General features: G+C 38.7%; 2 protein-coding genes across 11 annotated transcripts in view; both read left to right on the forward strand.

Moving 5' to 3' along the window:
- The window catches only part of stxbp5b (syntaxin binding protein 5b (tomosyn)), a 35,226-nt gene extending 28,428 nt beyond the window's left edge, over positions 1-6,798 (forward strand). For 7 of the 8 annotated variants that reach the window (XM_037796796.1, XM_037796790.1, XM_037796791.1 and 4 more), the window contains 6 exons: positions 185-424; positions 1,802-2,159; positions 2,288-2,453; positions 2,913-3,024; positions 3,152-3,372; positions 3,468-6,798. In XM_037796796.1, the coding sequence (XP_037652724.1) occupies positions 185-424; positions 1,802-2,159; positions 2,288-2,453; positions 2,913-3,024; positions 3,152-3,372; positions 3,468-3,509 (1,139 nt within the window). In that variant the 3' untranslated portion in view covers positions 3,510-6,798. Of the gene's footprint in view, positions 1-171; positions 425-1,801; positions 2,160-2,287; positions 2,454-2,912; positions 3,025-3,151; positions 3,373-3,467 lie in introns of all 8 variants that reach the window. The other variant, XM_037796797.1, reaches the window with a different exon arrangement.
- Positions 6,799-8,992: 2,194 nt separating this feature from the next.
- Positions 8,993-22,292, forward strand: part of LOC119474545 (SAM and SH3 domain-containing protein 1-like) — a 53,202-nt gene continuing 39,902 nt past the window's right edge. For 2 of the 3 annotated variants that reach the window (XM_037746604.1, XM_037746606.1), the window contains exon 1: positions 10,475-11,402. In XM_037746604.1, the coding sequence (XP_037602532.1) occupies positions 10,941-11,402 (462 nt within the window). In that variant the 5' untranslated portion in view covers positions 10,475-10,940. Of the gene's footprint in view, positions 9,367-10,474; positions 11,403-22,292 lie in introns of those variants that run through there. The other variant, XM_037746605.1, reaches the window with a different exon arrangement.

A 22,292-nucleotide genomic window follows, 5' to 3' on the forward strand; every position in this document is an offset into this window, starting at 1 on the left:
ACATGAATATGATATCCGCCAAACACAGAATATTGCACTAACATATTAACTGGGTTTCCAGTGGATTTTATGCCATTAACATCTCTAATTCTCCTGTTTGCATGGAGAAGTCCTCTATAAACTTTTAATTTGACACAAATCATTTCCTCATTCTCTGGTTTTTGTGCTCACTCCTGCTGTCCAGATGCCAAGGATAACTCATTCACCCGCTCACGTAGTTCAAGTGTAACCAGCATAGACAGAGAATCCCGAGAGGCCATCTCCTCCTTTCACTTCTGCGAGAGTTTCCCCAGGAAGAACGACAGCGTGGTCAGCCCCTGTCTGCTGGTGGGAACCACCCAGGGCACGGTAATGATGGTGGCCCTCAGCCTGCCGCCCGGCGGGGACCAGAGGCTGCAGCAACCAGTCGGCATCTCCTCCTGTGGTAAGAAGCTGAACTGAACTAAAGGGATAGTTTGTTTTGAAGTGGGGTTGTATGAGGAGCTTATCCATAATAAGTGTATTACCTACAGTAGATGACGGTCGGCACGCAGTTTGGAGAAGCAGACATGAGTTAGTTCCAGCACTGAAGCAAAGCAATGTACTGTTGTGGACGGGGCCGACAGCAAAACATATTTTAGCCACCTAAAAGAAAGGCTCACCTAAAAAAATCAATAGCAGTTTAAGTGTACGCTATATTTAGAATATTGTTACTGCTTTATCTTGCCGTCAGTCAGCCCTTTCCGACGGGGAACTGAAGCCGCCAAAGCAACCTGACTCCATTGAAAAAAAACTGTAATTTTACCTTGCAGAACACGGAGGTTGCTGGTCTACCGCTGCCTCGATCGGTTAGTTTGTTTGTGTTATTGTGTGACTTTGGTGAATCTGAACTAACTAAAGTTACCCAATAACAGGTGGTGAGCATATAATACAGTAAAATGTAGGTAACAGTAATTATATAATAGTGCTTTTTCCATTACTTTTTAAACATCAGAAGGAGCCTTTCTGACCTTCATAGTTGAAATGTCTTGGTGGTTTCCTACACTGTGATTAGTTTAACTTTAGGAAGGAAGTGGTGGGGGAGACTTGAAAACACTGTGTGTAAGCAGTTTTCTTTCCACAAACAGTGTTTGGGCCAAAAGATTTACTTCCAGAAGTTAGTATTGAGTCAATCAGTGTATATTCATTAGCAAACACACAGTATTGAAACCCCACAGACAGTGTGTTGTTCTGTAGAGCAGCATATGTCACTTTTTAAGCATAATTTAAAAGCTCAGTACAATATTAGTGGGTGTCACATGGAGTCCACATGGGTACACATGTGGGGCATTTCACCTAAAACCTGAAAGTTTACACTAAAAACGAATGAATTCAAATCATATTTTCAACATAGCAGCATCGTATGATTAAATATTGAAGTCAGACATTTACTAAAAACAGGGTTAAAAATGACCAAACCAGTATTTTTGTACTCCAAAAAGTGAAAGGTCATGCCAGTTTTAGGATCATTTTTTTGCACCGAAGACCTTTTCTTTAAACTCAAAGTTTTATATATAAAAAAAGCAAATACAAATGCATTAAAAAAGAGCACAAGACAGAAAGAAACTTTGAATGTTGGGTGGTGGAAGTAGCTTTGTTTATTTCCCATCACAGTTATTTTTCCAGATGTTCCAAATGAAAATATCCAACTTCCCTTCGCTCTGCTGTCCTCTTGGTTGACCTTGAATTAAGGATTGTAGCAATGTGCTTGATATTCTGTGGTAATTTGAACGCCGTCTCTAATCTAAATGAAAACAACACCTCTGTAACACTCACTCTTCAGGCACTATGGTCACACTCAAAGGAGGCATTTTGACGATGGCCCTGTTGGACTCCACTGGAACTCTGCTGCCCCCTTCCTACGAGCCATGGTACGACCCAAACGCCTCAGATGAGGAGAAGGAGAAGAGCCGGAGGCGCAGGCCGGCCTCCCCTCCCACGTCACAAGAGGGTCAAGACTCCCAGTTTGCTGTGCTGTGTTCGGAGAAACAGGCCAAGGTGGTGGCCATGCCCTCCCAGACCCGCATCTACAAACACAACATCACAGAGACGTCCTTCGTGCTGAGGGCTGATGTTGTGCAGATGGCCGGAACGAACTGCATCGCCTGTTTCTGTGCTAACGGGCACATCATGACTTTGAGGTATGACTCCTGGTAGCTTCTAGTGGTATGAGAATCTGCTTTCAAAATACCTGATGAAATAACATTAACTACATTTATATAACAAAAGTTCCAATGTGGTCTGAAATAATGTCTTTGTATGATCCCAGTTTACCCAGTCTACGGCCTCTGCTGGATGTGAACTACCTGCCGCTGACAGATATGCGGATAGCCAGAACGTTCTGCTTCTCCAACCTGGGTCAGGCCCTGTACCTCACCTCCCCCACCGAGATCCAGAGGATCACCTACAGCCAGGAGACCTGTGACAACCGGCAGGTCAGATACAATACAATTCAATTCAATTCAATTCAATTCAATTCAAATCACTTTATTACTCTTCATTAGTGCATGACTTATACTCACTCATATGTCCATTGTTAGATGCAATAATTCTACTTGGTCCCTTTCAGCACTCCCAACAAATTCAGAGCGATTAGTCAGCATTTTTTGCGCGTATGTGAACACTCCAAATGAAATGAACCGTACTCAGACCTCCTCGGGAGGTGGTGAGTACGGTTCACTTTGCCCTTTTGCCATTGTATTTTAGCCCTCTAGGCTCACATGCTATTGCACCGGGACGCTTAGAAAAAACAAGGACAAACAACTGATTACTCATTTCAAGTCCAGCCATCAACTTTATTATATTCATTTTTGATTCTAATAAAACGGTTTTGATTATAGTCATAAGGAATATAGATTGGAATAGACATGTGCTGATGTTTGTGTGTTCCTCAGGAGATGCTCAGTGAGTTATTTACCCCGGTGGAGACACCAGAGGCTCCTAACAGAGGGTTCTTCAAAGGCCTGTTTGGGGGAGGAGCTCAGTCTCTGGACCGGGAGGACCTCTGTGAGTAGGCCGTATCAACTTTTCCGTTACCGGATAATTTCCTTAATTGATTTTGCTTTAAACATGGGAAGATGAATGTCAGAATTTGTTCCCACTTTAAATTGATTTCTCTTTTTGTCTTTGGTAGTTGGTGAAACAGGTGCTGGTAAGGCCTCCCGTAGCCTGGCCCAGCACATCCCCGGCACAGGGGGCATGGAGGGCATGAAGTGTGCAGCGTCTGGGGTAGTGGGAGATCTGGCTCGCGCCCGGATAGCTCTGGACGAGAGAGGGCAGAAACTGGGCGAGCTGGAGGACAGAACGGCCGCCATGTTGGCCAGCGCAGATTCCTTTTCCAAACATGCTCATGATGTACGCACTTGTCGTTTCTTCAGGCACTTGAAACATTGTTTTCAGGTTAACTTAACTTATTTCTGACTCTCGTTTTTGCTCTTTTCTCCCCTCAGACGATGCTGAAGTACAAAGATAAGAAGTGGTACCAGCTCTGATGGCAGCGTGTGGAGCTTCAGACTCTGTAATCACGCACACCAGTATCTCTGAGGAGCTGCAGGTCCCTCTTCTTCTCTTCTCTATTTCTCTCCACGGGGGCTTCTGCTCAACAGACTCATGCTTTTATTCTCAGCACAATATCATACACTCTGCATTACCTCAGTCACCGGAGGAATGGCGCGGAGTAGACACTGGCCATAATGAGAATGGAAAGAAATGGAAGAAGAGAAGCTCTTAGGAATCTCTCTTTCCATTTCACCAGAGAGCGATGATGTTCACATAACATCTGTCCGCAGAACAGGAGAGGTGACCTTTCATATCCATCAGTCATGCACTCATATATATCTCATATATATATAAATATATCTACACACTCTGCTGATTTGTTCTGAAAGAGGAAAGACAATTCTGCAAAACATGTACTTGTGGTGGCCTGATTGTTCTTTTTTCCTTTCTCTGCCCTTTATGATGTCTACCAAACACAGTGGACTTAAATGAGGAGAAAAGTCTGATTTGTCCTTCAAATCTAATCAAGTCAATGAAGTTTCTATAGGAATGATTGGATCAATGAAGGACTTGTGTCTGTTTGTTTTGTCTGGTTTAAATTATTTTTGGAGTTTGTCTTCGTGTGAGTCTGTCCAGAAAGGGCCTTTCAAGCACTTAGAACCGTAAAAACTAAACGGGGAGATGATGAATCTGTTGCCTCTCACTCAATAAGGGCTGGTAGTAAACTAGTTCATCACCCACCATTCCCTTTTACTGCATTTTCCAACCAGGTTGTTTTAGGTGAGAAAGACGCATTTTCTGAGAGTCACTTTGGTTTTTAATTTAAATTAGATTATTTATTGGAACAGTAGGAAGTAAAAGAAGTTTTTATGTTGGGCATTAAATTTAATTTTTTGTTCCTGTGGTCAATTAAATGCGCAAAAAAAAATGCTGAACATGTTTACCCTTGATGAAGAGTTTACATTAATCTATCGGAAAAATGAAGAGTTGATACACTGGAAAACCCCCTGAAGGTCTTCTATTCTTATGGGGGGCTGTAGCGAAGTCGCGTTTGAGAAAGATGAAGGGCAAGACAAAGATTGTCCTTAATATGATTAGCATAAATGTATATTTTGGTTACAATTTTAATTTTTTTGTGATAAAGATTCTATCTATACATGATTATTCAGATTTCTTTTTTTCTGTCATTTTTGTCTCAATGTGTAGGGAAAAAAGCATGTGTCTCTTACAGCACAACGGTAATGCTGTCTTTGTATTCATAGCTGCCAGTAGAAGTGACCAAGCACCACCGAGTGTTACACGCAGTGCCATTGGTCATCTCTCTCTGAACCATTCAAAACTGTTTCTCTTCTGCCTTTGCCTCATGACGCATATATTCTAACCTCTACCTATGTGTATGTCTGTGTGTGTGTGCGTGTGTGTTTGTGAACATACATATATTCAGGAATATGTGTATGGGCGCCAATATTTATAATATTACATAGATACAGTGTATTACAATAGGTCTTTTGAGGTTTTTGTTTTTGCTTGACAGTGTTTTTCAATGTGGTTAACTAGAATTCTATTGTAAATTAGATTTCTTTTTCATGAGGTGCAAGGATATGCTGCTATTTGTGTCAATGTAGGAGCATTATCTGTTGGGTCTTTTATTTTGAAAAGAGAGAGAGAGACTTCGTCGGTCCAGATTGCTGCCAAATGTTGTAAATAACGGGGACAGCTGGACACAAATCTGACAGTGCAGGTTCAGGCAACGTGACATACTGTGCGCTTGCGGCCATGTTCTTTTCCGACACCAAAGAGTTGCTTAATTTCACAGAGTTGTCTTGATTTTTTCCCCAAATGGTGAGAGTCAGTCTGGATACATTGGATGACGGGAGTAGGTTGGCTTTAGCTTCTTCTTACGGGCATGCTACCCTCATCACCCAAACTGCTGTACATGTGTTCACAAGACACGCAAAGTGAATTTGAAGAGTTTAATTCCAAAATGACATCGTGTAACACTTGACTCATGGAAAAATGGTTGCAGGCATGAAGTAAAGCTGTCACTGTTTCTTAGATTTTAGCGTATTAAATCATGTATATTAAGGAGGTGTTGAGCTATCAAACACACCAAAAATGTTTTATCCAAGATGGATTTACAGCATTTTGGAATAAAACCCTTCACTTTTAGCTGGCTGATTTTAATCTACTGTGTACTGCTGAGATAAACCCATCTGAAAGAGCAGTTATGTGGGTTTTTGCACTATTTTTTTGTACTTAAATAATTTTGTTAGTATGGTTTTTAATGTGTTTATTATTTTGTGTCCCATTTTCTTATGTTTGAAAGGACCAAAACATGACAGTACCTATGCTTATCTATGTCATTTGCCAATTATGCTGATTGCTTCACTCTCAGATTTGTTTTCAATGTCAGGTTAATGATACTATGATATATTTATATATTTGAAAACAAATATATATATACTTTTAATTTCAATAATCTATTAAAAATGAATACCTTTAATGTAATTTTTTGAGATAGAATAACTCACATTAATGTCCAAATTATGGTTGTGCATAATTATCCACCATCCAGACACGACAATAAACATTTTCTGGTTATATATTGAACATGCTCATCTCGGATTCAAGCTTTGCTACTGCAGGAGGGTCATCTCCTCTTGGTGGGCAGCTGAGTCTTTCTACAAAGTGTGGCCTCGACTTTAAAGTGCTTCAGTTTGCAACATATATGGTCTAAATGGTCTCTTATTGCACATTGAAGGATGCATGATATTAAGTGTTTACAAACTTGAAACAACCATGTATTATCCCTCTTAGAGATTGTCTGTTCTGGCATTTGTATTTACCACCATGTTGAACAAAACTGAAGTTCTCATCACACATCTGAAGGTGTCCCATTTTCATTTGATCATGCCAATTGTATAAATGTGGGAGATTATATTTATTTTATTGGTACATCCGTTTATGTTACTGTTTGCTTCATGGAAACTCTTGCTCTCCCTGCACCGTAGAAATGGAAGCTGCTAGGCTCACAGCAGCGTGCAGGAGAGCTCAAGGGTTTCTCAGTCGCCATACTTCCATCCATCCATCTGTCTGTCTTCTGGGATGAATATCTGTGGAGTTGCAGTATTTTCTCATAGTAGGCAATTTTTGTACAGTTTTATTAAAATAAATTTCACATGGATGTCTGACTTAATCTGCTGCCACAAACAATTTAGACTGTAGATACAGTATATATAGATATTATTGTGCAATGGAAAATAAATGTAAAACCAATCATAACATGTTTTGTCTTGTGTTTTCTGTTTCATGTTGTCCTGTTTACTCACTGACTTCATTTAGAAATGACTGATTCTTATATGGAAATGATGTGTCCCTCCACAGGACAGGGGTGTCAGCATCCACTATAGATTTTATTGCACACATTGCAAATTTTGCGCACAATTAGAATTTAACTGTTAGAGTGAAGAGACCATGCATCTGAACAAAGTGACACAAATTATTTTTGTTGTCATTGTAGTACAACATTTTCAGACAATTTCTCTGCAGACAAACTTCAAATTATGGAACATTTTCTCTAAAAATGATTATTCATGTGGTGTCTTCATCCTGTATTGTAGCTTGTAATGTTATGGTATTTTTCTAGTGTTTTCTTTTGACATGTTTTTTTTATCAAAGATGCACCTATACACTGGTATACCATAAGCTGTAAAAAAGCGATATCGGTGTCAGTCCATGTTATTTTAGTGCCAATATTTGGGCACTTTTTCTTTCCTGTATCTTATGTAGTTTTGTTGTGCAACTACTGGTAAGGACTGTTCAAACCCACATAACTTAATGTTAAATTATAGTACAGATCCAACAGTTTTAAAAATCCAAATATCTATGTCAAGATGAACTTTGGGGGAAATTATTTTTGAAAATATGCATAATATTTTATTAGTATTTTTATTACTATTTGATTTAAAGACATTGCCAGACATGATGGCATCTTGGGTTTGAGTATCTCACACAATTTAAAGGTCCCATATTGTAAAAAGTGAGATTTTCATGATTTTCTAGTGCTATATAAATACTGTTAAACTATCAAAACGCTCAATATACGGAGAAATACACACAGCCCGTATTCAGAAATTTTGCGTTTGAAACAAGCCGTTAGGATTTCTGTCCATTTGTGATGTCACAAATATACAATATTTAGATCATCACACGGTTTTAAACGTAAACATTCTAAATGTGTCACAGTTTATTTCCTGTTGCAGTGTATGTAAATAACATCAGCTGACAGGAAGTAAACATGGACCCAAACTGTTGCCTAGCAACGCAATTCTGTTGCAATTCCGTTGAAATGCACTAAAAGGGTGCCATAAGGGTAAATACAGGTATATTTAGGCAGACAGTATGAAGAAAATAAAGTTTTTTTTAAACATTACAGCATGTAAACATGTTCTAGAAACACAAAATACAAGTATGGACCTGAAAATGAGCACGATATGGGACCTTTAAGCACCATTGAAGTGCTGCAAAAGGCAGATACTGTGTGTATATACAGTGTGTAAAAATCCCCCCCAAAATAATACAGGTACATTTTTTTTTGTTATTTTTATTAAATTTTCATGTATTTTTATCAGTGGTTTAATTTCGTTTTGTTTTTTTTAAATGTATTTTTTATTTTTTTGTACGTATTTTTTTATTTTATTCATTTATTTTGTTTATTTCTGAGTTTTGTTAATACGACTCTGACAATCCACTGCACAAACATGTTTGGACTGATAGATATCCCACCCACCCCCCACCCATGACAGTACCCCGAGGGCACTCCAAAAAAAAAGAACAAGTGTACAAAAATAAATATAAATAAATAAATAAGTACACACAAATATACAAATAAAATAAAATAATCATAGTAAAAAATAAATAAATAAATATTTAAATAAATAAAATCAAATAAATGAACATAAATAATGATAAATATTTTTAATTTTTTATTTGATTTCATTTAATTTAAGTTAAGTTAAGTTAAGTTAAGTAAAGTTAATTTGATTTAATTTAATTTATTTTTATTTTATTTTATTTTATTCTATTGTATTTCATTTTATTTAATTTCATTTTATTTTATTTTATTTTATTTTATTTTATTTTATTTCATTTTATTTCATTTCATTTCATTTAAGTTAATGTTATTTAATTTCATTTCATTTCATTTCATATCATATCATATCATATCATATCATATCATTGAATTGAATTGAATTTAATTTAATTTAATTTAATTTAATTTAATTTGATTTAATTTAATTTTATTTCATTTTATTTCATTTTATTTCATTTCATTTTACTTTCATTTCATTTCATTTCATTTCATTTCATTTCATCTCATTCACGTAAAGTCCTACATTTCCCAGAATCCCCTGCAGGTGGCGCCAGTGCTCGGTTGAACTCCCGTCGTCCAGCGGGGCAAAAAGAACTACTTCAGTAACTGAAGCTGAGCATCATCTTCCTCAGACCTCTCTCTCACTCTGCCTGAACCGGCGGACGGAGCGGAGCGACAGCAAAGTTGAATACAGAGCAAGCTAAGCAGCACAAAGTCAGCCTCAACTAGTGCTCTCTGAACAGGTACAGATAACTATTCATGTTTTATAGTTTTAGTAGTTATATATCGCTCTTTCTTCAGCGTCAACCGTTGAATGTTTGCTCCGGACGAACCGTTGGGATGACTGAGACAAAGAGGATGGAGGCAAACTGACTTCTTCTCATCTTTATCAGGATAACCTCACAGAAATGTGGTCAACTTAAAGGTTAAAGGCTTTTTTCACCTGCTAACTTTAACGTTTCCGTCGACGACAGACAGTAAGTTAGATAGATAAAACTGTTTATTTACTAGTTAAGTTTGTTTATTTGTTTGTTTAGCACAATTTAAGAATATACAACATAACAAAAAAATACATGAATAATATACAGTGCAGGAAGAAGCAAGTGATAACAAAACTATTAGGACAAGATATATATAATAACAACAATAACAATACAGTAAATATATCAAAAAAGACAAGTGGAAGTGTATGGTTACTGTTTGTGAGGAGGATATTGATTTAAATTGAAAAAAAACTAAGTTAAGTGCTCAACTATCTAACCTATCTAACGTGTTAAAGAAGTTAAATCTGTCTTTTGGGACTCTTGTAGCTTAAACAATCCTAGTTTCTTCATGTATACATGCTGATTTACACGCCTGCAAGAGATGTCAAAGGTCAACTAAAGAGCCTGAACCTGTCTTTTTTTTTTTTCAAGAGAACTTCATCAGCAACTTAAAGGGACTGTTTGTAAGAATCAGAAATGCTTGTTAACAGCGACACCTGTGGCCATTAAGTCAACGAAAGTCAGCGTCGGGCTTGCGCTTGTGCTCGCTCTACATAGACATGGACGAGCATCGCTCAAAACAGTGAGGCGACACACGTCAGCTAAAACCACAATATCACTCTATATTTCACCTGCTTGGCAGTAATGTTAGCCGACCAGACGAAGGTCTCTCCATGAATCACTGCTGACCCTAGTGTTGGCTTTTCCTGCTTCAGCCTCCCGACCGGTGTCCCGAGACACCAGCACCCGGTCGGAGACGATAACGTTTCTCGCTGCGGAGCCCCGTCACTTCACAAGACACGGAAAACCTCTGTTGGTCTGGAGGAGCTGCAGCATTTACTTCTGCACAAACGTCCACTGTACATTTACTAGATATTCTCAGAGCTACGAAGTCTTCTGCAGTGTGTAGTGTGCACGCGCATGCATGTGAGGTGGAGCGAGCTGAGTGAAGCCAAGCAGGCAGAGGAGCAGAGGAGCAGAGACTCCGGCCCTGGAGACCAAAGCTACGGTCTCCCCCGCGTCCTTCCACCGCGGCCAACACTGTTTTGCAAGACGGGCTTCACTAGATAGAACTTTGCGTTTTTGGTGCTTCCGTGTAGTTTGTGTTGGAGTCTGAGTCTGAACAGCGTAGCCACACACAAGCTCGCATGGGACACCGACCCGAGTGATTTATACGTTTAAGAAGTTACAAACAGTCCCTTTAAACAATCCTAGCTTCTTCATGTAGGGGATTTCACATATGCTGATTTACACGCCTACAAGAGATGTCAAAGGTCAACTAGAGAGCCTGAACCTGTCTTTTTGTTCAAGAGAACTTTATCAGGAAATGTTAAAGGGCTTCTGACAGTTAAAGGTGTTTCTAACTGTAAAGCCACCCTGCTGTCTCCAGTTATGCACCCACAGTGTTTTCTATTGCTCTGACCACAGCTAATAGATGTGTCTAAGTTGGAGAATTGGACTTTTGGACTTTACATGGACCAGAGTTGTGGATTTCCTCTACACAAAACCCCTTGAATGGAGAGGATGATGTGCACTTAAGATAGGCCGGATTATAGCCTGTTTTAAAGATGAGCCTAGGGCCAAACCTTGTTCTGGAGTGGCTGTCAAAGCTTGATTTGGCCCAGTATGTGGAGTCATTCATCGACAATGGGTATGACGACTTGGAAGTTTGTAAACAGATTGGGGAGCCAGACCTCGACGCCATAGGTGTCCAGATTCAGTACCACAGACACCGGCTGCTCACAGCAGTGTACAGGCTAAAAGATGAGGATGAAAGGAAAGCACCTGGGTACTATTTCACCTTGGAGCCTCTGGATCCTTCTACTTGCAACCACTCTGCGCACTTAAAAAGGACTTTGAGGTCACAGACCACAGGAATACACAAGGCCTCCTGTCCTGGAAACCACAACCTGCGATTCACAGATTGTAATGACTTTGTGACTTATCCCAAACTGAAGCTCAAAGTACTGCTAAGGGATAAACTTGCAAAAGATGGAATCAACCTTGGAGAAGCGCCTTACACCCATAAGGTAGGACACTTTTACTTCTGTTTTTTTATAATGTGTTGATCCTAAATGCTGTCTCTTCAAGCGCTGTCTCATGGAATTTAATACGCTTACTTTGTTATGTTTGTGATGAAGAGTGTGACCAATTTCTTTGATGGTGCTGACGTCCAGTGATTCTTCTTTATTGCTCCAAGGATGCTTTGGTTTCTCTGGCAAAGGTCTACTGAGATTCACATTCACAAGTTCATCTAATTACTAACTTTATCTTGTAAAGATTTAAGGACCCATAATCAATTGATTGGCATGTTTTTTGCAGAGTGAGTGGGTGCTGAGTGGAACAAGATTTGTATATACAGATCTTCACTGCTCATTAAAATTCTAGCAAAAGTATGGTGGTTTGGATAAGAGCATTCACTACGTTTTATGTACACAATCCATCTTAAATACAATAGTTTCATTAGTTTATGACATTCACTGCATTGAAACAGTTGTTTTGAAGTTTTAGGCCTACATGTTATTCACAGATTGCCATTCAACTTGCAGAGAATGGGAATGAACTTGTTGCATTCAACTGTGGGTTCAGAACTTTACTTAAAGGGATAGTTTGGGGGATTTTGAATAGGAGTGTATGATGTACTTATCCATAGTAGGTGCATTACTTACAGTAGATGCCGGTCGGCGTGCCACCAGCTTGGAGAAACAGACAGGAGTACGGACACGGGAGCAAAGCAAAACAGTGCTATGGATGAGGACAGCAGGAAAACATATTTGTCCCCCCCCAATATATATTATAATTACTACCTTGTTTCTATGCTTTACTCAAAACATGAGATGCCATGTGGCTGCTTGCATTCTGGTTTATTGAGGCTACTGTTGAGTTGAGTAATTAGTACAGTATCTCTGCTTCTCTACATTTTGCCCAGTACTGTGTGATTTTTAAAGGTTGATGCCAAAGTGAGTCAAGAAAGAAGCCGTTGCACTTTCACTGACATCAAAACCAGAGGCTGAGGCGATGAAACAGATTGTCTGTTAGTCGTAAAGTTGGCGGTTTGATGTGTCCTTGAGCAAGACACTAAGCATCAATTGCTCCTGATAGTTAGACCTTTGTGTTGCATGGTAGCTCGTCGCATTAATGTTTATGTGTGTCTGAGTGTGTGTGTGTGTGTGTGTGTATGAATGAGAGGCACAGCTGGTAACAGTAGCCATGGTGGTGCAAAACATAAGCCTTATGCTTTACAGTTATTTCACAGCAATGAACTGTGAGGGCAGAGGTCAGTGGGACAATGGATCAGTCGGCGTTGATGACAGATGTCACGTTTACTTACAGCATGCCATTTTATTCCTGGGGATCTGCTCTGTTCAGACAACTGTTTGTGTGGACTGCAGAGACTGTTATTAGTTAATGTATTGCCGAGGATAGTTATCCTTTGGCCTCGACCAAATCCGTTCAGTTTATAAAACACTCAGTGAATGGTCTGAGGCCAGCCAGATGAAAAGCTGAGCGGCACATTTGGCTTATTTTCAACAATCTGTCGCCGTCAGTGGAAGTTGTGATTGATGGATTCTGGATTTAATTGTATCACAGTAAACTGATGTTTACCACTAGACAATACAGTACATGGCACACTGGTGAATCTGTTTCAGCTGCATAGTAACAGACGGTCAGAATGGATCCCTGCTAAGCAGCACTGTTGGAGACCGCAGCAGAATATCTTTACACTTTCAGACCTAAGGCACAGTTTTTGTTCTCAGCTTAGTCAAGAGAGGAATTCTTTTAATGGACATTTATACTCGTCTTGGTTTTGTCTTTCCTCAGCAGATACAAACTTAACAACGCTGCTCGTCAACAATGACTGAATGTGGTCGGAGAGACTGGAGAGCCAGGTGCAGCTTTCCAGGTTGATTGAGCTGATCTTTGTGTCATAACAAATTATAGAGTATATTAAGTCTGCTTTATTAGAGGGACTTTACATATGCCTTCCTATTGTGCAGTCTTTTGTACCCACGTGGAAAAGTGTGCAGTGTTTGCTGCATTCTCATTTATTCTAATAACGACAATCTAATTGGAAAAGTTTATTTTACCTCTCTGTGGTGCCATTACCTTGTAAAATAGTTGCACTGTACTGTACCAACAGTACTGAATGGTTCTGGCCAGTTTCGCAGCTACTTCATGAAAGATTCAGAGGCTGTAAACTACTAAGTGCAAAGGCACTCAACCTTTTTGTAGGTTACAGCCAATAGTGGCACGGTTTGATTCACTCTAGAAAAGTTTATTTCATTCTTTAGTCTTAAAAGCATCATCAGCACTGGAGTCAGCACAGTCATGCTGTGGTTTAGAGATCATTCACAAGGCAAAACCTATGAAATATGTTACTTACTCAGATTTTACAGTAGTGAATGGGATAGTAGCTACGCTTATGCTCGGATGGAGCCGCTACGAAATTCAAATGACCGTCAGTAACAAATGATTTGTTTGAATTTGGTTCTCCAGCCTTGACTGTGTGGTTAGCATTGGAGTATTATATCATCCTGCTACATTTCAGTAGGAAATAGGCCAACCTTTTTGGCTCATTAAATTTGGCCCAGTTGATCCTCCTCAGGACTTACATTATGAAGACATGCATGATCATCCACTTCATTAACTGTATTGTGAATATCAGTTTAATTTGGAACACCATATCCATGAAGAGTTGATTTAAAACAACCGGGTAAAAAAAAAGTTGGCCTTTCAGGTTCATCAGATTTAGTCCAATAAACAGTTGCAGAATGTATGTAGGCCAGTACAGCCCAGTTTCTCACCAGGACTTGCTTACAGCAGCTTCAGGCTAAGTCTGGCTCTGCCAGCTATACTTCTTTGCTTAAATTTGTGCAGAGCTGGACCAAAAATCAGTATAATAAGAATACAATAAGAATATAATAAGAATAGTGTTGAGATTTGCAATTAGATATTGTCTGGGATTTTGGTAATTCATAGTACAATTAATTGTTGTCCTTGTCTGTTCTTATTGGCCAAAATACCATAAAGTGTAACGAAGATGTAAGTGGAGATTGATTTGAAAGTCTGTGTTGTATTAGCACACACAGTGTAACAAATCCAGCTATACGTATTTCCACAAGTTTGGTTTTCATATCATACAAATGAATGGAAAACACTGCCAATGGCCTTTGCCAAAAGAATGAGGAAATTTTAAAAATCCAAAACACTATACACTCTATATTACCCTATTGTGCCAGTTGCAATACCATCACTTTTTTACACTTGTGTTACTCACATTGGCCTTGTTTGTGATTAATCTAGGTTATATCAATAGTATGGTGTGTCCTCAGGCCCTATTCTGTCTGCTGTCTTCAGGATCTGCAGTGGTTTGTATCTGTAATCCCACAATGCCTCTGCCTCTCAGTCTGGGTTTGGTAGTGCAATCAATGAGCAATGTGTTTTTCTGACTATTCTGCACGCATGACTAGTTCACACACGCCCGCAGGACCTATTAGTGACTTAGAATGAGAAAAATAAGTAATTAGATAAAAGCTGGTTGAGCTTTAAATGACCTAAACACTGGCACCACAGTGTCACTGAAAGTGTATTAATTTCCACAAAAAAAGATGTCTAACAAGGGCAACATGGAAAAGCAAAATCCAGCCTATAACAATAATTCCCAAGAACCTTGAACTTGTCTCTCCCAAAGGTAGAACCCAACATTGCACAGCCAGATGAGGTTTCAGCGTAAGATTTGTCATTTAGAATCTAGTGTTTTTTGTTCACACAAACCTAGATTGACCTGGTCATGTTGTAGGAATAGACAAAGGTAACGCCTGCACACTACTCCATGCCACAATATTTTTATTGACTACGTTTCAATCCTGCTTGGATCTTTGTCAGGTCAAAGTAATTGAAAAAGTGGAAACCTCACCAATATTTATACATAAAGCACACCAATAGGCAAACAAGCTCTATGATGACATCCCCAAACAATTCACAATTTGATAAAGTGCATAAAAACATTAATACAAAAGCTATACTTCTAAATATCATACTTCTAAATAGAAAACATGTTATTTATAAACATTATGTCATATTCATCATCACATATATCAGAAAATCCATCACTTACTCTCAAACATATTACATTACATTAAGGAAGAGGAAAAAGTAAAGAAGAAATATTTCATACATGTACAATAATTGGAAAAAAGACACACCTGTTGTGTAACATTTTTTCAGTTTTACGAATATGTGTCGGAATATATAAATGGAACTGCATATGTAGGAAGAGCCATCACAGTACAACCACCATTATTTGTTTTAGAGAAAATGTTTGATCTCATACTCTTGATTCAGACCTCTAGGTGTGAGTCTGGAGAGTGAAAATATAGCATGTTATAGGAATAACCTGAATTTTGTTGAAGGTAGATTTCAAATCATTATACAAAATGCATTCACATTCATATTTGCAAAAATGACTGACTATGCAAAATTGTACTATGGTACAGTGCTTCACTTGTTTGCTTCAAAATGCACACATTTGCACACATAAATAATGTAATACTGTAAAATGCATAGCAGGTGCATGTTGACCAACCTGATTTATACATTCCGGCTGTTAACGCTCCGTCCTCCGCACAGCGATTGCCTCATTAATGTTATGGTTCGCTTGTAGCATTGGGTTTAAATCTGAAGTATTGCCAAATAAGTGCTTTTTCGCTTTGACACCAAATCCTCCGCCATCGTCTTGTCTGTCAACTCTCTCTCGTCCCATGTGTAAAATTTGACTCCTGCCTCTCTGTGGTGAGACTCTGTATGGAGCAGACACTTTCACTTTCAGTTTGTAGTGTCCGTTGTCCGACTATGTATCAATAAAGCGTCTCGAGATAACTTCTGTTATGATTTGACGCTATATAAAAATAAATTGAATTGAACTGAATTGAATAACACGCTGCTGATACGCCAAAATGAGCTTAATGGCTTTTATTTCTATAAAACAAAAGCAAAATGACGGTGGGGGCGGTGGGCAAGTAATGTAATTGGTGTATGCCCGACCACCATATAACACTGGAAACACTGACCACCGCGGCAAGCCTAGTATGTACTGTAGATTTAAAATGTAGTTGTTAACTTCAGCAAGAGCCCATCAAGATGATTAACAAGCTTTGTAGACGTGAATCAAATGATTAGCTTTGTCATTTGACAGCAAGGCATACTTTATATTGTCCATCACACACAGAGCCTGTTGGGAAGGATTCCTTTTATAACTCTCTTAACAAAAGGCTTCAAATACCCAGAAGGCCTCATTGCAGTGCCCGGCCTGAAGAAAACATCCTCAGAATGGGGAACAAATCTTAGTTGTTCAGAAGATTTCCCTGTGTTGCTCTGCCATAGGATCGGAGGACAAGCAAAACCAGCAGGCCCCTTTTGACCGAAGAAAAGCCGGTCTGAATAGATTCTGGCCAAATACAAGCTCTGCAGCAGCTGACAGCTGTCCCTGCCTTTGTCACTATAAAATGCAGGCTGAAAAGGACTTTTTTTGTTGAACAAAGTTGGTTTAAAACACCAGCACAGATTTAACTATGCAGACTGGTGCAACATTGTGTGGAGGAGGACCTGTAAATAAATGAGAGAAGTGTTTTTTTTGTTTAAAGGTTGATAACATCGATCAGTTTTTCTTCAGTGCTTCATGCTTTTAAAAGTCACAGCAACAAATTCCTTGGTTTTAGGTCAGCTGGGACTTTTTTCTATGTGGAGTTTGCATGTTTTCCCTACTCCAGTCTCTCTTTGGGTGCTCCAGTTTCTTCCCACAGTCCAAGGACAAGCCGGTTTGGTGAATTGGAAACTCTAAATTGCTCATAGGTTTGTGTGTGAATCATTGTCTGTCTATGTCGGTCAGCCCTGTGTTGAATAGACTGGTTACGTGTCATGTGTGTATCCTGCTTGTCGCCCAATATGAGCGGGGATAGACTCCAGTCCCCTGCTACCCTGCGCAGATCAGGGGGCAAGATAGATGTTGTTCACCAGGTGCTTTTGCCAAATATAACAATATGAGGTAAAGTAGGTCAGTTGGTGTCTCCTAATCTTGGTGTAGTGTTAGGATTATGAGTTGAGTGATTTCCACTCAACTCACAGTCATTTTGCCTTATAGCTTTATGATCTAGTGGGAACGCTGGTTGTATACAAACAGCACTGGTTATAACACGTTGTAATGTATGTTAGGCTTTGAGAATATATTCTCATTTGGTTGTGTTACAGTGTGATCTATCCATTACCAACATCCTCTCTCCTATCATGTAATGGACTGTAGGGAATGCCTACTTATGGACTTTATTCATGTTATGTCAGTTTATATTACGGCAAACCGCTGGACCATTATAGGAATATTGCTGGATTATTGCACTGATGATGCCGAGGGGGGGTTGAATAGTATTGCGCAGAGCACTCAAAAGCTTAACATGCCATGAACATGCTTGTCACTTATAGTTTGAGATTGATAAATTCCTGTCCGGCTTGTTACTCATGCAGAAGTCTGTTCGTCTCCTCAACAAAACAGGACTGTACAAGGACAGTTATCATTGTACCAGCACATATTCAGCCACTCCGCATTACATCACTGCTCACAGTGCTCAGTGATATCAGAGATGTATATGTTGTCCACACAGGGAATACTTTGCAATGTATAATGTAAACCCTTGTGTTAAGCAGAGCATAATCACTGACCTATATTTGTGAATTTAAGATTAGAGTTGTCCAGTGTCAGTGGCCTGGAGAAGCTAGTAGCTCATTGTTCTGTGTTTATTCTTCTATCCAGTTAATTTTCATTTCAAATGGCCCTCTGTCCTCGTGTTGCCTTCAAGTAGAAATAATTCAGAAGAGCATCTGGAGGGGCTTTGCCCAAAGAAACCAAGAGAAGTGCATCACATACTTTATGTCTAGCAACACACCAGTTTCATGCTTATTTTGAACTTAACAATATTCAAGCTCAAGAACGGAGGCTTTTCTTTTTCTGTTTTTCTTTGAGTGTAAAGTATTGTAGCGTAGTAGTGTTTTGTGTAAACATTTCCCTGAAGCACCCCTAGCTATTGAAACAGCCTTTACCTCTCTATTGCTTCAGCTATTGTATTACAATGCTAAGTAGGTCTTTGAAACTGTGTGGCGCTCTCTGAATATAAATCACTGTGCGGTAGTCTTTTGCTTTGTGGCAGACACACGCAAGACGCAGTTGAATTGAGAGAGGAAGTTTGATTCAAGTTTGTATTAGAACAAGCACTGAGGCCAAAAACCTCTGTCATAATATACATGTAGGTCATTTAATATCTCGATAATGATATATGTCACAATATAGCATGTTTTCCGGTAAATAGTCAATATGAAATAACCACATGGTAAAGCCTATTTTTGTATACTCTTGTGTGAATGAATTAAATACTTCACAAATTAAAGAGTATTTTCCTCATTTTAAGAACTTGTGTGAAAAATTAACATAACTTTTAAGTGAAATTATAGAAATAAATAAATATAGGCCTAGCTTATGTCGTGATAGAAACGATATAGAAAAATATATACGATTTCATATCGTTTTGGAGATATATATTGTCATATTGCCCAGCCCTAGTTAAAATATAGTTTCCCAGAGACTCGCGAATATCGTCCTTCTGTTAACAGCATTATATTGGCATGTCATGCACTCCACAACCACAACTACACTACATTAAGTCTGTAGTAAAGCAGTGGAATTTAAATTGCACATATCATTTGTTTATTAAAGTTAGTCTTGTAAGTCGGTCCAACGGTTTTCCTTTGTTGATGCATTTGTGGACCCATCTATCATATGATGGTCTTAAAGCTGCTTTGGAGCCTTTTCTATGCTTCCAAGCAGCAGCTTTGCCTTTAACCTCCTGGCATTGATTTGTGTGTATAAATATGTTTCTGAGTGTCTCCTTGGCTCTAACCCTTCTCCCTCTGAGTGTTGCGTCACCACCAGGCTCTTGGAGGTCTTTGAGCCACACTACAATGACCCTGATCACGTTCCATTACAAGGGTCTAACCATGCTCTCTGCTGGGCTATTTTTACTGCATGTGCAAGATGGGCCATTTCAGCAGGGTTAGCAAGTATTTTCAGTCAGTCAAGCAGAGGAACTTCAGCTGCTAGAGGTAGATTCTCTTTCAAAGAGAGGCACCATTACTCTAATGCAGTTATGTGTTGCTTTTGTTATTTATTTATGCGACTGGTTTTGCATTTTGCATGATTGGATGCAATATATTGGTGCATTGTAAAGGTTTTATGTAATTCCTATTTGTTTAAGACCAAAGGGTTTTAGTTACACTAAACTGCTTTTTATTTCATAAAAGCCAATTCATTTATATATAGTAATTCATCTACACTGTTTTAATTTTTCATTGTAAAAAAGTTGAAATGGAAATGTAAGAGATATTGTCAAGATTCATTAAACCAACACGAGAGACGGAGACCAACCTAAGCCCAACTAAACTGTCTAGATGCCCTCAGGATAACTACACTGATCCATCATGACATTGGAACACATTTTCATGTGACAATAAAATGGATTCAGCTTTTTCCATTCATCATTAGAGATATTGAAATCTATAAGTCCTGTATTTCTTTTCAAATATAGGTCATGTGTGTATTGTAACTTGTTTACATGCTCAGACTCTCTCAGTACATTAGCGCTAATTCTACATGGCACGTATTAATAATGTGACTCACTGTAATTCAATGCATTAAGCAAAGGCCTTATGAAAAGGATGTGGTATTGGTCCATTCTGCATGATCAATACCGTAGGAAGACAGTGAATGAAACTGGATCATTATTATTATACTGTATTTTGGTGTTAATTGTGCTCATCTCCAGTGCAGTGCTGTCTTTCAGTGTGCAGCTGTTGAGCTATTGAATTTTGAATTAACTCTACCACACCACTATACTGCCCCGGAAGAGAGCATCAATTTTGTACAACACAGTATTGATTTTGCCTCGTAATTAAGAGCTTTCCATTCAACACTTGGCATACTGCCTTTGATCAGAGGAGTGTAAGGTCAGAAATTACAAATGTAGCTGCCCTTCCAAGACATTTGGTCTAAGTTTTAATAGTCAGACACATCACTCACTCATTTATAAATCGATTACCACTATCCGAGACTTTGCATGTGATGTATAGATGAACAAATTAAAGGAACGGTATTTTCTTTTTTTCCATCTCCCCCACACAAAACACTAGAAGTTGCAAGCAGCTCATTCAAAATGCAAAAGAATGAAAAGAAAAAGGAGAACTTCACACGGTACACATGTAGACCTGTGAAATATCTACAGATGTTTGGCAGTCGCCTCTCACTTCAGCTAAGCACTTAACATCCCGTAACACCAAAACACTGTTTCCTGAGTCATGTCTGTCTGACAGTTGTGAGCCCACTACATCTCTCAGGTTGTCTGGTGCTTAAACTAATCCCTGGTCAAAGTCAGAAACAGAAGTAGCTTTTAGTTTTGTTAGCAACTGTCACATCCTTTAAGATTACTTGTGACACACTTTTAAAACTTTATCATTTGTGTTTTGTGCTTTATTCTGTTATCATCTCCACAATCTCAGTTTTATCTGACAGACCTCCCAACCAGATAGGCATGCAGATTTGCTTTGAAGAAGATCAAGTCAAAACATTTTCTGTCACAACTCTCTACTTTCCATTCAATTTTAATGTTGAATTCTGTGCAGCATCTCTCTTTGAGACATTCATAAATCAAACAGGATGTTTTTTCCTTCTGACTCATTTGGGGGAAGAGTTAAGCTTTACAGTAGAGACTACACCAACCAGCGAACTATGGGAAGCGGTTTATATGATGATGATGACAACAAGAAGTTTCATATATATATTAAGTAAGCCCCACATCTGGTTTATCTGATCCCTGACTGGTTAAAGGCCAACCCAGTCAGCAACAAATTAATTTCACACCGTACCCACTGACGATACCATGTCAGGAAAACAGAAGATATCACTGGGCTTTGCAGGTCTAGAAAAGATGTGGTCTTACTCATGTGTTTGTTTGCACACACACAGCCAGTGCATCTTCTCACTGAAGCCCTGTGTAGGATTGTATTGACAGACCAATGGTCAGTCTTAGTAGGTCAGCATATTTTATAAACTGCTTTCACAACCCTCTTCCGTAACCGCTTTGAATGCAGATCAAACTTTGCTTTGGTGCACAGGCATTGTTATCAAATTAATCCAACTTAAAATGAAATTATTAAAATGTATTTACTACCTGACTAGTCTTAAAAAAAGAGACATACTGTAGAGAGACATCAAGAGAGAGGGTGCATGTGACAGCACCCTTACGAATGTGGTCAAATGCTGGTTGAATATACAGTAAATACCCATATACATATACACTGCATTGTACTTTTATTGAACAAGGATTATCATTCTCATACCATCATTATTATTATCATAATGTGTACAGTTATATTTGTACTAATATTATCATTTCATGTCATTATTATCACATTATGTACAGCTTATTTTACAGTAACATTATTATTCTCACGTCATTATCATTATTATCACAATGTATAAAGCTTATCCTTGCATTTTTATGTATTTTAACATTGTTTCCTATATTGTGTAACCGTACTACTCTACAGTACGTGCCTCTGTAAATTGCCCCTGGAAACAAATAAAGAGCTTTTTTAATTGCATTGAATGCATATTTAGCGGATGCATTGAGTTTATTATCAAGCGCTGAGTTTCTTTATTCTCATGCTACAGTACATGTCGTGCAAGTATTTTGGACATGGTCAATGTGATACTTCCGTGTTTTGACTTTAGTTGCTTACAGTAAATCTCTGGCTTCCAATCCATCTGTTTGACGTTTTAGCCCATTAGTGATTTGGCCCTTAAGGTCCAAGGGATTAGACTA

Source organism: Sebastes umbrosus, chromosome 16 (genome assembly GCF_015220745.1).
Source record: "Sebastes umbrosus isolate fSebUmb1 chromosome 16, fSebUmb1.pri, whole genome shotgun sequence".
Taxonomy (NCBI): domain Eukaryota; kingdom Metazoa; phylum Chordata; class Actinopteri; order Perciformes; family Sebastidae; genus Sebastes; species Sebastes umbrosus.